The 15,000-nt window shown below is 37.7% G+C and overlaps 1 protein-coding gene across 11 annotated transcripts in view; it reads right to left on the reverse strand.

The window, feature by feature from the left end:
• LOC144975038 (transmembrane protein 116-like) overlaps positions 1 to 9,410 on the reverse strand; it is a 54,095-nt gene extending 44,685 nt beyond the window's left edge. For all 11 annotated transcript variants that reach the window (XR_013645855.1, XR_013645856.1, XR_013645857.1 and 8 more), the window contains exons 1-2: positions 8,471 to 9,410; positions 3,905 to 3,948 (exon numbers count right to left, since the gene is read on the reverse strand). Coding sequence is in view for 7 of the 11 variants with exons in the window: in XM_078918703.1 (XP_078774829.1) it covers positions 3,905 to 3,948; positions 8,471 to 8,551 (125 nt within the window). In the remaining 4 variants the exon portion in view is untranslated. The remainder of the gene's footprint in view (positions 1 to 3,904; positions 3,949 to 8,470) is intronic.
• Between the last annotated feature and the right edge of the window lie 5,590 nt (positions 9,411 to 15,000).

Below are 15,000 nucleotides of genomic sequence, written 5' to 3' on the forward strand. Positions count from 1 at the left end.
TTCACTATTAAGACGGGCCCACTTAAAATGAACTAAATTTTAACAAACAGAAAATTGAATAGACTAGGAGAAATGACACTGAGACAAAAATAGATGAATAAAATTTAATAAAAGAAGCAAAATTATATATTTGGCCACACACGTGGCCATCTGGCACACTTTTGCGCGACGACTGAAAACACAAATCCTCGGCGCTTTTTAAAAAATTAAAGCATTGTTTCATTTCATTGTTATGTCATAGGCAGGGATAGTTGATTAACTCTCTCTCTCTCTCTCTCTCTCTCTCTCTCTCTCTCTCTCTCTCTCTCTCTCTCTCCTCTTCTCTCTCTCTCTCTCTCTCTCTCTCTCTCAAATAAATACTAGAAATAACATAAGCCATGGTCTCACGGGACTGATTGATAATAATTTAGCAGGAATTTTCGTGTCATTTGTATGGGTTGTAGGCACAAAATTACACTTTAGAAAAGTTCCAAATGATCAATATTATGTATATTTTAAAACAAAATTATAGTTGACCATAGCCATACAGCTCTAAAACTATACAAGTTAGAACTTTTTTGATGTCTTCATCAGATTTTCTGATAATTTTGCCATAAAATTGCCAAGTTTTAATATCTTATTCACGTATTAAGCGAGATACAGCCACAAACCAGAATAAAACGCAGAAAAAGCGTCCCATATTTTCCGTATTTTTTTCTCTTTGTGAGTCATCCAAATAAATGACACCTTTGAAACTGCATAACTTTGTTATATATTAATGGATTTCCAAAATTCAAAAAGATTTTTACTCAGTGGAGATATGGCTTTGATTTGAGAGTAATATTTCCTACAAAAATAGAAAACAAAAATTTTCATAGTCATTGCTAAATTAAATAAAAAAGTTTTCACTGGATCTGAATTACTCTTAATCGTCCCCCCCCCCCCCCCCCCCCCCCCCCCCCACACACACACACACACTCCCCTCTCCCTCTGTCTCTGTATGTGTATATTTGTATGAGTGTGCTTTACATCTGGATCATAACAGCACAGACCCGAACTAATTTATTTACCTCCTTTGATTGATAAGATTTACTACAGTGAACTTGGTTTCATGTTGTATTATAGCCAAATCGGTCACGCATGACATATAACAGAAATGTCGGTAATATAAAGATTCTGCGCATTGATAAAACACATTATAAAAAAATGTTTGCAACAAAACTTTAACTTTGACTCAAAGAAGTATCAATATAATATACGAACACGCCAAAAATAAGTGTCAACCCCGAGACTTGGGGGGGGGGGGGGGATCCAAGGTATAAGACGTTTTGGGGAGAGAGTGGTCATCTTAATAGATCGACGATATATGAAGTAATTCATATTTATGGCCTAAATGAAAATAAAAAAGGCGTTTTGCAACAGGTCGATGGTATAGATACGATACGTACAGTGTGATTGCAAAGACATATTTACTAACCATCCAAAAAGTTGACGTAATGATTATTCTACCGTGAAAAAAATCGAAATATCAAAGCGACTCTACTACTACTAAAAATATTTTTTTTCTTTAATTTATTTTTTGTTGTTGTTGCTTTAGGTCTCTTCCAACACAATTGAGATTATATGAGAGACCGCTGAAACAAAAAAACAAGCAATCTAACAAAAATAGTACAAATGTAAATCAAAATCATAACCTAAAGATATCATAAGCTAAATTATAAATAACCAAGAACAAACAGACAGAAGATTTACAGAAAAAAAAAATCCCCTGTCAAAAATACAATCACAAACCAAAGAAGCAGGATAGGCTAGTAACGAGAAGAAGAAACGACATCACTATCGGATCATACACCCATGCGAACATCATAGGTATATGATTCAAGGGTGATGCTCCCATCCAACCACCCGCAAATATTTTTTTCTGAAAAGAATAAACCATTACAAAATCATTCATTGTGAGATTTGAAACGACAAACATACACCTATTATGTTCCTCGGAAGATGCATTAAAGTTTTATGTGTATATTTACACACTGTTAACTGATAAAATAAATAAGTATCGTTAACGCCTCTCTCTCTCTCTCTCTCTCTCTCTCTCTCTCTCTCTGTGTGTGTGTGTGTGTGTGTGTGTGTGTGTGTGTGTGTATGTGTGTGTTTTCTTAAGAAAATAAATACATTAAATAAATAAACCTACTGATAAATTATTAACAACAATAACAGAAATGATCGAGATAAAGATAATTTGGTAAATGGGAAGGAGTGGGGGGAGGCGCTAATGACCATAGGAATCTCCAAAAAGAAAAAGAAAATATAGACGTCTATACAACATTATTTTAAACAACAAAAACAAAAAATACGAGGCTACTTAACCCATCCCCAAACGAACTTATGAGTTTAACAATGCCAAATTTTGCAAAACCAACAGGCCAACAAATTCGATGATATCAGTGAACTGTCATGTGTCATTGAGTGATATCTTGTTTATGGCATGTATGGTAGATATGTAGTTATTGACTCATGGACAAATACCCAGCATGTATGCATGTATGTATGTATGTATGTATGTATGTATGTATGTATGTATGTATGTATGTATGTATGTATGTATGTGTGTATGTGTGTATGTATGTATGTATGTATGTATGTATGTATGTATGTATGTATGTGTGTATGTATCTATGTATGTATGTATGTATGTATGTATGTATGTATGTGTGTATGTATGTATGTATTTATGTGTGTGTATGTATTTGTGTGTATGTATGTGTGTGTATGTATGTATGTGTGTGTATGTATGTATGTATGTATGTATGTATGTATGTATGTATGTATGTATGTATGTATGTATGTATGTATGTATGTGTGTATGTATGTATGTGTGTGTATGTATGTGTGTGTATGTATGTGTGTGTATGTATGTATGTATGTATGTATGTATGTATGTATGTATGTATGTATGTATGTATGTATGTATGTATGTATGTACTCCATAAATAGGAATACAATCAGATGTTTACATATCATTACATCATTTAAACCAACAAATATAACTACATAACAGACAGACGATGACCTTATCTATCTTTTAAAAGGCTAACTAGGCTAATATATCCTTTCAATGCCTTACATGACATGATAGTGACACAAAATAAATCACATCTTTTTGTATTGTGACAAACATTATCATATTATCCGTATATTAATACATTCAATTCTGTGTGGATCAATTTTAAAAACGGATTGACAGAACCTCCCATTAATCAGTAAATTCCGATTGATACAAGTCACAAGTGGCTTGTCCATAAAGTGATTGTCATAACCAATATTGTAACCAGCCTACTAAATAGTCAAAATCGCTAACTTGTCTGTCCAAGATCTAAAAAGAGTAATTTTCCCCTCAATATTAATCCCCTGCAGTCTTAAACTTAATGAGTACATTTGTAGAAACAATGAGAGAAATTATTTAAAGACACCATAATTCAACCCTTTAACGATAGTGGAGTGTAATCTCATAACAAACTATTTTCTGCCATTACTTTGCTGAATATAACCACAGACCTAAGTAGCTGCTGTCTCAAAAGAAGACTATCACGGCGATGCCACTCAGGCTTCCATGATCAATCCAAAAATCTATATGATTAAATATCATATTTTATGCATTACTTTTATTTATGTGATCCATGGTCAATTATGAATACTCATGAAATCCAGTTTACTCACAATTAAAGCTCGACAACCTACATTCAACGTTCTTCCATATAACATACATATTTATTACCCCCCCCCCCCCCCCCCCCCCCCCCCCCAACACACAACAAAGAAAAACACAAAGTGCTGATAGGGTGACAAAAGCTACTAGGACAGATATAAAATAACCAACAAAAACAAAACTAACAAAAACACCAATTCAGTCCAGTAAACTTACCTCAAACCCCCAGTAAACAATGTGATGACAGCCAAAACATCCATCTGGAAATGGTATTTTTAAAAACGAACAACAAATAAATGAAGGAAACTGTGACTTTAGATATACATTTCATATATATTACATACATATACATTTCATTTTAATTTTATTAATTTTTCTATGAGTTATCAGCTACAGATTAAAATTAATATGGGTTCTTCTTTTTTTAACATATAGATTTTAATAGTCTGAAGTCAATTCCATTTCACATTTCAATTTAAGACAAATCAAAAAGCTTTCCTTCGAGACTGAAGCACTTTGTTTATGAAAATTAGATGGCATGACACTGCGATGCTCTCAAGTTATATGTAGATCATCTGATGCCATAAGATTTGGACCACAAGAACGTTGTTGAAGTTGAGGCCGGCACCATATTAATGATATTCTTCGTTCATTTTGTAATTTGTGAGTGATGCTGACAAAAAATGTGTTTGCATTCACAATATGTACTGTGACGACACACCAAAAATATCCAGGGATGGACAATTTCTGATTACGATGCCCGCAACCCAAAATTAAATATCAAAACTAAAAATTGTTGCAAAGTCACAAAGAGAAGTGAAACTGGACATCAGTCAAATCTTATCAACAGATGGTTCACACAACAAATATAGAGTTACAGCTTGCAACTGATAGGATTAACTACAATCAGAAATTCAAGAACAGTTAAGCATAAAAATGGACAGATTGACCTTAAATTTTATGGAATATTTTCAAGAAAAGTATAAAACAAATATTGGGTAAAACGTTTGATGAAAAGATAAAAGATAAAGATGGTAAATTGTTATTAGAAACAAAGGATTTACAAAACATATGGAGTCAGTACATGGGTGAACTGTTTGACTAATGAAAATAGTTGAGGTAGAGAATGCTTGTTTTAAAAATCTAAGATCGAAACTTTGAAGGAAGACATGAAATTACAACAAAAATGCTAAGATACTCGACTCATTTACGACAAAAAAAAAAATAAATAAAAAATTTAAAAAATAAAAAAAAATAAAAACCCAACAAAATAACTGCCAGAACATTTTAATAACACCTACAATAGTGCAGATGACTTTGCAAAGTCCATTTCACTCCTCTCACAAACAAACAAAAAGTATTGACTTTCGAACCATTATAATAGAAATAGGAAGATGATTGACACAGAGGTGGATGATGAGCAGTATGGATTCAGAAAGAATATGGTCAAATAGAGGCAATTTTCTGCCAGAATAGTGTCACTCAAGAAATATTTTGACAATCAAAAAGAAACATACATGCCAGTGCCAGTGTCATAGACATTCTTTTTTAAATTATATGTCCAAGTGGATGGGCATCTCCTGTAATGGTGCTTCCAAGGATTCAACTTTGCACCGCCCAGAGCTGGACTCAAACTAGAGATCTACCAGTCCAAAGGTGAGTGATACACCACAGGAACACAAAGGCACTCGCTCTAACATGTTGTTCAGCTCAATGGTTGAACACAATTTCAAAGAAGTGAAAGATTACCAGAAACCATAATATTGTCCAAATGTCATCAATAACCAACACGATTGTCCAACTACCACTGCTACTACTATTACAACGACTACTACTACTACTACTATTGCTACTATGACAACGTTGTCTTCAACAAAGGGAATAACCAATTATAATTTCATTATCTGAACTCCAGCATGTCTCCTTTAGTACGAGTTGCTGAGTACCAGTAAGTACCTGGACAAAATCCTCAAATGTTGTCAACCAATCACCAATAACAATACGATTGTCCAAGTGTCATATCCACATCATCACTACACTATTACATTACATTGTCTTGAACGAAGGGAGTAACAAACTATGATTTCTTTGTACAATCATATCCAACAACAGATTTCCAAAAACGGCTGATTTTGTAGAGAGAGCAATCAGTAAGCCAATGGTGTCTTCCAGAACAGATCACAATCATGATTATCTATCTGCATTCACTAATATAAATATTAATCTGAAGTATAATTAGAATCCTAGCTGATGAAACAACACAGGTGGCGACTGACCCCCACTCTGTTTTTTTTTTTTTTTTGTTTGTTGCTTTAGGTCTCTTCCAACACAATTGAGGTTATATGAGAGACCGCTGAAACAAAAAAACAAGCAATCTAACAAAAATAGTATAAATGTAAATCAAAATCATAACCTAAAGATATCATAAGCTAAATTATAAATAACCAAGAACAAACAGGCAGAAGATTTACAGAAAAATAAATATCCCCTGTCAAAAAAACAATCACAAACCAAAGAAGCAGGATAGGCTAGTAAAGAGAAGAAGAAACGACATCACTATCGGATCGTACACCCATGCGAACATCATAGGTATATGATTCAAGGGTGATGCTCCCATCCAACCACCCGCTCCCCACCCTGTAAACAGTAAACATTTTTTGTATACAACAATACCACTGATTCATACATGTGGTAATTTCAGTCTAATTAAACCAAAATCAGCAATCATATTAATATTAGCCTGATTTAGGTCACTCAAACACAACAGCTTGCATTAAAATTTTGAATTAGCTATTCCAAGAAGTGGTCCTAAAGAGCCATAAGGCTTATGTAGCCGAAGTTCATCTCAGTAAGAGAAATTCTATATATGAAACAAACACTTACAAATAGTAAATACATGTATCTCATTGTGAATTAAAATATTTATCCAAAGACAGAAACAAACTGAACTGTCAAGCCAAAAAATGAGCTTTTTTCAAAACAACCGACTGTCCATAGTAACGACATGTTCTTATTACATGATACCCAGCTTTACTTGGGAGAAAAATCTTCTGAATTCCAGATCCCAGGCTACATGGTGGTCCATCGAAGGGACACTTCAAGGCTCAAAGGAGGAGTTAGCATTCATGTTAAAGATCTTATGAAGGTAAGGAACATTGAAAGCATGAAGGAAGGCAACAGGGTGAATAGTATTTCCATGGAGGAAGGCGGGTTGTATTTGCATAACATATATATATATAAATAAAAACTGCCAAAAGTGACTTGGAATACACCACCAATTACAGGGTTAGCCATCCTTCAATCTGTCTGGCAGATTTAATAGCCATCACCACGAGCAGGGCTACCGAGCCTGCAACGAGGTGGGTAGACAACTCCGTACATCATAGGTGGGAGGTGAAAATCATGGTTTCAGAGGGAAAAATGGATCCACCAAGCTGAGGCCACAAAGCGCCCAAACTTTAAGGATGGACAGAGGGAGCATAGTATTATATGTGACACCCATGATCCACAACAAAACCACTGTTTTCAATGCTATCATCAATATAATATATGGTATATCAGAAAAAACAAATAAGTACAAATCAAATAAAAAAGATTTTAAAAAGAGAGAAAAGAGAAAAAAAGAAAAAAGAACAAGGGATGATTGTATTGTGGTAGTGGTTAGGATTGATGGTTTATTGCTGGTGGTAGTAGTGATAGTAATTGTGATGATGTGGTGGCGGTTGTAGTAGTCATAATGATGATGATGACGATAGAGATGAAAAGGATACAAGTGATAAAAGTAACAATTGATAAAATTATTATTCATAAATAATATTAATAAAATCAAAGTCAGTATATTATAAATTAATTAATTCAATATGATGATGAAGTGCTAGCAGTTGTAGCTGTGTAGAGTTGATGATGCGGTGGTGGTTGCAATGATGAATATGTGGTGATGGTTGTAGTTGTAAACGAAGTGGTGAAGATGATGTGGTGGTAGTGGTTGTAGTAAAGGTACAAATGATGATGATGTGGTGGTAGTGGTGGCAGTAGTAATGATGATGTGGTGGTGTAATAGTGGTAGTGATGATAATACGGTACTTGTCACAGTTGGGATGATAATCCCAAGGATGCAAGTCTCTCCCACTCTGCAACTGGAATTTTGTAAAGGCAAACTGGAAGGAATTAACTTCATAAATCAAGAAAGTCTGCAATTACTGCAATGCCTTTCCTCCCAAGTTCTGAACAGGTTGCTGGTTAAGAGTGTGCATCACTCCATTCCACTAGGTAAATGGAAATTTTACACACATTACAGGTTGGAAAAGTTGTAAAGACCCAATTTCAGGATATAGTTGATACGACTAATTCAGTCTCTGGTGGACAGAAAGGAAGCAACAGTGGAAGGAGACCGTGGAAAGTATGATTTCAGGTGAACAGCCTTGAGACAAATTGCAATGCCCAACTTTTTTACAAGCCATCTCAAAAATCCCTTATTTTTCAGAGTGGTGGACGCAGATAAAATTCCCCTCCAAAGTACTTTCCACCACATCTTACGGACCCAACCACCCACTTACTGCTGGATGGACAGGGACAGGGAAAAACCTCACCTGGATAGATCTCTGTCCCTTAGTTTTGTACTCCCACTGCTGCTGCTCATTAAACTGCCTACTTTTACATCTAATTTGAATGAGATTTCTGATAAAAAATCCAAAAGCAAAAAAAAAAAATAAATAAATAAATAAATAAATAAACAGTGAGGGGGGAGGGGAAAGGGTCAGAGAGATATAAAGAGTTCCTTACCTCATTCTCTGAGAGATATGCTTTTGACGATGGACTGGAACCATTGCCAACAACATCACTTATATCTACAGACGATTCCATCTCGGATTCCTTTACTTATCTCTGAATTATTCCAAAACTTTAAATATTTCCCACAGCGTGTCTATTGACCCTCTCTCTAAGAGTTGAAGCATTTTGAATTAATTTTCAATTATCAGAAAAGTAAGTAAGAGAGAGTAAGAGAAAAGCTATCTATGCAAGTCCCCCGCCGAAAAAGAAAATATTTATGAAATCCCGATTGTTTTCCTCCATTCTCATGCTCCAGATCCACTCCTATGACGAAAAGAATAAAATTGCTGTCATCATCACTTTACGTTCTTGACTCGTTTATTTGTCTAAAATTCTTATTATGTGTGCTTCACGCTCTGGTAACTTATTAATATTATCTATCTAGATAGACGTCTGGCACTTCTTACGTCTACCTACGTTGACGAAGTATTCTCTTTTTGATAGACGTACACACGCCCGAACAAATGACTGTACGGCAAATGGCTTTATATATCTGATTGTTGAGTGCATTTAAATGATCATTTGATCTAAAAATCACTTTCAACTGAAGAAATGAAAAATGACACCAAAGCGTGCGAAGTGTGATCAATGGCAGGCAATAGGTCATTAAGAAGAGGATAACGACGAGCACTTGCACAACATTCCAACTTTTTAGACTTCGCCACAATCACTGGTCATATGACTGCTGGCTGGAACTTTGACAAGGTCTAACTTTTGAATTAATTCGGGGTTTAGACGAGTTGCCATGCACCGTCTAAATGTTTTATTAATAATCCACCCCGCTCTGGTACAAGAAATTTGTTCTTAAAAATGAAATCAACCATGCAATAGCGAATTCGTCGTGTCGCGGGCGCTTGTTCCAGAATAGCATCTGAGAATCTGAATGTACATAATAACCAGGGTTGCCAGATTATTTTTCAACAAAATGCCAGTGGAAGACTCAAAAAATGCCAAAACACTCCAAAAAATGCCAAAGTCTGTTGACTCCCATCCCCACTAAGAAAACTACTCACTTTTGATAGACAATTTACTATCATATCCTGGTGGCTTGCGTGTTTTCTTTTCTTTTTTTTTTTTTTTTTTTTTTGAATTATACTTAATTTCCTGTTGGGGTAATTTTTTACCTACTGACTACTAAGTGGAGTGCTAAACCACTACACCACGGTTGAGAAAAGGTGTCATTTGAAGTATAATATACAAGAAAAGAAAATGCCAAATGAAAATGCCAAATGCCAAATGATTTTTCTAATGCCAAACGGTTTTCAAAAATGCCAGATTTTTGGAATCTGGCATTTAAAATGCCAAACTGGCAACCCTGATCTGAGAATCTGAATGTTAGTGTTGGGTTATTTGATAGTGTTGGGTTATTTGATCGCTTTTACTCGATCGACGACCGAGCGCCAAGCCACGAGTCAGTGCTCGATCTCAATGCCGGAAGAGCGAGTTAGTAAAACGATCACTCGATCGTAAAACGATCAAGCGGGTTGTGAGCTTGAGACGATCTTGACACGTGAGACGAGCTTGAGACGATCAGGATTCGAGCGAGCGGAGGGGTAACGAGTGTTTCGAATCATTTCAAATTCAAACGATCACAGTTTGCCATCCGATACCAATCGCCAATGTTTGCACACGGTAGTCTGTGGTTCTTCCACAGCCCTCACTCCTTGTCAGATGTTAGTGTGTCTGGGTGGCAGTGGCAGGGAAATTCGTATAGGTGTATCACGCGTGTGTGACAAGACTTCATTAAACCTACTAAAGTTTGACTATCACACACACACACACACACATACACACACACACACACTAAGGCTATTTCTATGACACACACGCATCCCTCTATCAATGAACACTCCTACAGTAGTGCGGCTATGTGGTCTAGTCATGACGTAACTATAGGTAGTACTCTAGTCGACCATGGCTCTCGTGCATTATAATGGTCTAGTGGTATGACACCCGCTTTGGGATCGGAAAGTCCTGGGTTCGAGCCTCGCGCTCGGTGCATAGTTGAGTCTTTGGACAAGGCTCTTTACTCACATTCTCTCACCGTACTCAGGTGTAAAATGAGTACCTGGCCGTTAACAGCGTTGTCTTTGTCTGAAAAATTGTAATATCGCCTAACAGGCGGCATGTCCCGTCCTACATATTAAATGTTGCTGTTGACCGGGGACCCCTTTACAAAGCGCTTTGATCACATTTAGTGGATATTGTAAAGCTCAATTTTTTAAAGTAAAACATTAGCTTTGAATATGGAATGTTTCAATTTTAGATGCCTGTGTATTCTTTGTTAGTTCCCATCATCATCATCATCATCATCATCATCATCATCATCTCATCATCATCATCATCATCATCATCGGGGCAGCGGTACGGTCTTTGGTTGGCACCCGAAAGGTACCGAGTTCGATCACCCGCCGCTGAGTGGTCTTGAGCAAGTCACCTTGCCCTAACTAAATTTGCGGCGCTGCACTGCGGCTATCGCTTGGGTTATTCCAGTCTTCCCTTAGAATAGACCCGAAAGACGAATCTCCCCTATGGGATGAATAAAGGGAATTATGTTTAATTTATTTATCATCACCATCATATCAGCGGGATCATCATCATCACCACCACCACCACCACCCTAATAATAATGGATAAAATAAATATCAACACATTTCAATGTAATAATCAATCTAAAATCAATCAGTGCTCCTAAAAGACCTTTGATTTCTTTGTCTAATTCGTTCCATACTTTTGGAGTCCCGACAAAGAAAGATTTTCAGCTAACTATAGTTTATATATGGGAATATTAATCAGTCGTTTATATTGGAATCGGAGTTGTCTAGCAGGTGTATTAGTTCAAAGCGCATTTCCAAGGATTTACCATGCTCAATGAACTTCACAATATTTTATTTAATTTATTCCTCCGGCACGCCATATCGACCATACATCCATTCGTACAGTAGGTACCGATCGCTGTTTGGAGTCTTTTTGTATTAAAGCTCTTTACAATACCCGTCATTGCTTATAAGATAAGAATACATTCACACCTGAGTCAAGTGCCTGACACACGGACTTAACGTCTGGATCACAATTTTCAACAATCACTGTCACTCATCCGGCCATTGACAAGGATTGATTTTGTGACAAGAGACACCGTACCACTGAGCGACCGAACAAATAATCACCATCTGCGCCATCGTCATCATCATCATCATCATCATTATCATCATCCTCATCACAGCCGTAACAGCCAGCAAAACCACAATCATCATCTTCGGGTCCGGTCTATCCGTGTGGGGGGTGGGGGTGGAACCTGCTAAAGTATTTCATTTTTTAAACAGAAACACGATAATCATCATCATCATCATCATCATCATCGTCATCCATTGTCGTCGGCATCGTTATCATCGTGTCCGGGCAATCCGTGTGTGTCTGGGTGTGGAACCTGCTAAATATTATTATTATCTACCTACCTAATAAAAACACACCATTCTTGTTCATTTATTTTTCAAATAATGAAATGAAAGGCACGACCTTTCCCGCACACACAAGAGGCGATGACGACCAGTGACAAATTATGGGAGGTGGGGGCGGCCGACAACTTTTGGCGCGACATAAATATGAAATGTTAAGGTGACAGCGGGATGATGGTGGTGGGAGGGGGGGGGGGGGGGGTCTCAACCCTTCACCATCAACAACTGTTTGATGGCGTGTGTGTGTGTGTGTGTGTGTGTGTGTGTGTGTGTATGTGTGTGTGATGCGACGAACGATCATAATCAAGGCTGCCAGACAGCCAGATTTCTTCTTGCCCAAGTAGTCAAATAGACCCCAAATAGCCCAACACCACAAGCATTCTGACTCCCTTGAAAAACTCATTTGTTTTGATTAACAAAACAATCGACTACAGTTGGATAAACTTATCTTTTCATTTTTTTTAAATAAAAGATTTTTTTTTTAATGAATAATAATAGAAAAGCGTTTCTTAGTAACCAATTTTGAACTTGGCCATCTGGCAGCCCCCATCATAACCAGCTGCAGTCAAGCCAGCCACAGACATAAGAGAGGGAGGGGTATGTGAAGTTTCCTGTGGCAAACGAGTTGCTCGTGTTTTTTTTTTTCAAACGAATCACTGCTCGATGACGTCACTGACTCGAAACCCGCCCGAAACCGACTCGATTTTAGAGGACTCGATCGAAAACCCGCTCGGATTTGATCGTTTCAAACTCGACCCAGCACTAGTATTTGATCGCTTTTACTCGATCGACGATCGAGCGCCAAGCCACGAGTCAGTGCTCGATCTCAATGCCGGAAGAGCGAGTTAGTAAAACGATCACTCGATCGTAAAACGATCAAGCGGGTTGTGAGCTTGAGACGATCTTGACACGTGAGACGAGCTTGAGACGATCAGGATTCGAGCGAGCGGAGGGGTAACGAGTGTTTCGAATCATTTCAAATTCAAACGATCACAGTTTGCCATCCGATACCAATCGCCAATGTTTGCACACGGTAGTCTGTGGTTCTTCCACAGCCCTCACTCCTTGTCAGATGTTAGTGTGTCTGGGTGGCAGTGGCAGGGAAATTCGTATAGGTGTATCACGCGTGTGTGACAAGACTTCATTAAACCTACTAAAGTTTGACTATCACACACACACACACACACACACACATACACACACATACACACACTAAGGCTATTTCTATGACACACACGCATCCCTCTATCAATGAACACTCCTACAGTAGTGCGGCTATGTGGTCTAGTCATGACGTAACTATAGGTAGTACTCTAGTCGACCATGGCTCTCGTGCATTATAATGGTCTAGTGGTATGACACCCGCTTTGGGATCGGAAAGTCCTGGGTTCGAGCCTCGCGCTCGGTGCATAGTTGAGTCTTTGGACAAGGCTCTTTACTCACATTCTCTCACCGTACTCAGGTGTAAAATGAGTACCTGGCCGTTAACAGCGTTGTCTTTGTCTGAAAAATTGTAATATCGCCTAACAGGCGGCATGTCCCGTCCTACATATTAAATGTTGCTGTTGACCGGGGACCCCTTTACAAAGCGCTTTGATCACATTTAGTGGATATTGTAAAGCTCAATTTTTTAAAGTAAAACATTAGCTTTGAATATGGAATGTTTCAATTTTAGATGCCTGTGTATTCTTTGTTAGTTCCCATCATCATCATCATCATCATCATCATCATCATCATCATCATCATCATCATCATCATCAGGGGCAGCGGTACGGTCTTTGGTTGGCACCCGAAAGGTACCGAGTTCGATCACCCGCCGCTGAGTGGTCTTGAGCAAGTCACCTTGCCCTAACTAAATTTGCGGCGCTGCACTGCGGCTATCGCTTGGGTTATTCCAGTCTTCCCTTAGAATAGACCCGAAAGACGAATCTCCCCTATGGGATGAATAAAGGGAATTATGTTTAATTTATTTATCATCACCATCATATCAGCGGGATCATCATCATCACCACCACCACCACCACCCTAATAATAATGGATAAAATAAATATCAACACATTTCAATGTAATAATCAATCTAAAATCAATCAGTGCTCCTAAAAGACCCTTTGATTTCTTTGTCTAATTCGTTCCATACTTTTGGAGTCCCGACAAAGAAAGATTTTCAGCTAACTATAGTTTATATATGGGAATATTAATCAGTCGTTTATATTGGAATCGGAGTTGTCTAGCAGGTGTATTAGTTCAAAGCGCATTTCCAAGGATTTACCATGCTCAATGAACTTCACAATATTTTATTTAATTTATTCCTCCGGCACGCCATATCGACCATACATCCATTTCGTACAGTAGGTACCGATCGCTGTTTGGAGTCTTTTTGTATTAAAGCTCTTTACAATACCCGTCATTGCTTATAAGATAAGAATACATTCACACCTGAGTCAAGTGCCTGACACACGGACTTAACGTCTGGATCACAATTTTCAACAATCACTGTCACTCATCCGGCCATTGACAAGGATTGATTTTGTGACAAGAGACACCGTACCACTGAGCGACCGAACAAATAATCACCATCTGCGCCATCGTCATCATCATCATCATCATCATTATCATCATCCTCATCACAGCCGTAACAGCCAGCAAAACCACAATCATCATCTTCGGGTCCGGTCTATCCGTGTGGGGGGTGGGGGTGGAACCTGCTAAAGTATTTCATTTTTTAAACAGAAACACGATAATCATCATCATCATCATCATCATCATCATCATCGTCATCCATTGTCGTCGGCATCGTTATCATCGTGTCCGGGCAATCCGTGTGTGTCTGGGTGTGGAACCTGCTAAATATTATTATTATCTACCTACCTAATAAAAACACACCATTCTTGTTCATTTATTTTTCAAATAATGAAATGAAAGGCACGACCTTTCCCGCACACACAAGAGGCGATGACGACCAGTGACAAATTATGGGAGGTGGGGGCGGCCGACAACTTTTGGCGCGACATAAATATGAAATGTTAA

Source organism: Berghia stephanieae, chromosome 6, assembly GCF_034508935.2.
Source record: "Berghia stephanieae isolate SIO BIC M18660-M18661 chromosome 6, UCSD_Bste_1.3, whole genome shotgun sequence".
NCBI lineage: Eukaryota > Metazoa > Mollusca > Gastropoda > Nudibranchia > Aeolidiidae > Berghia > Berghia stephanieae.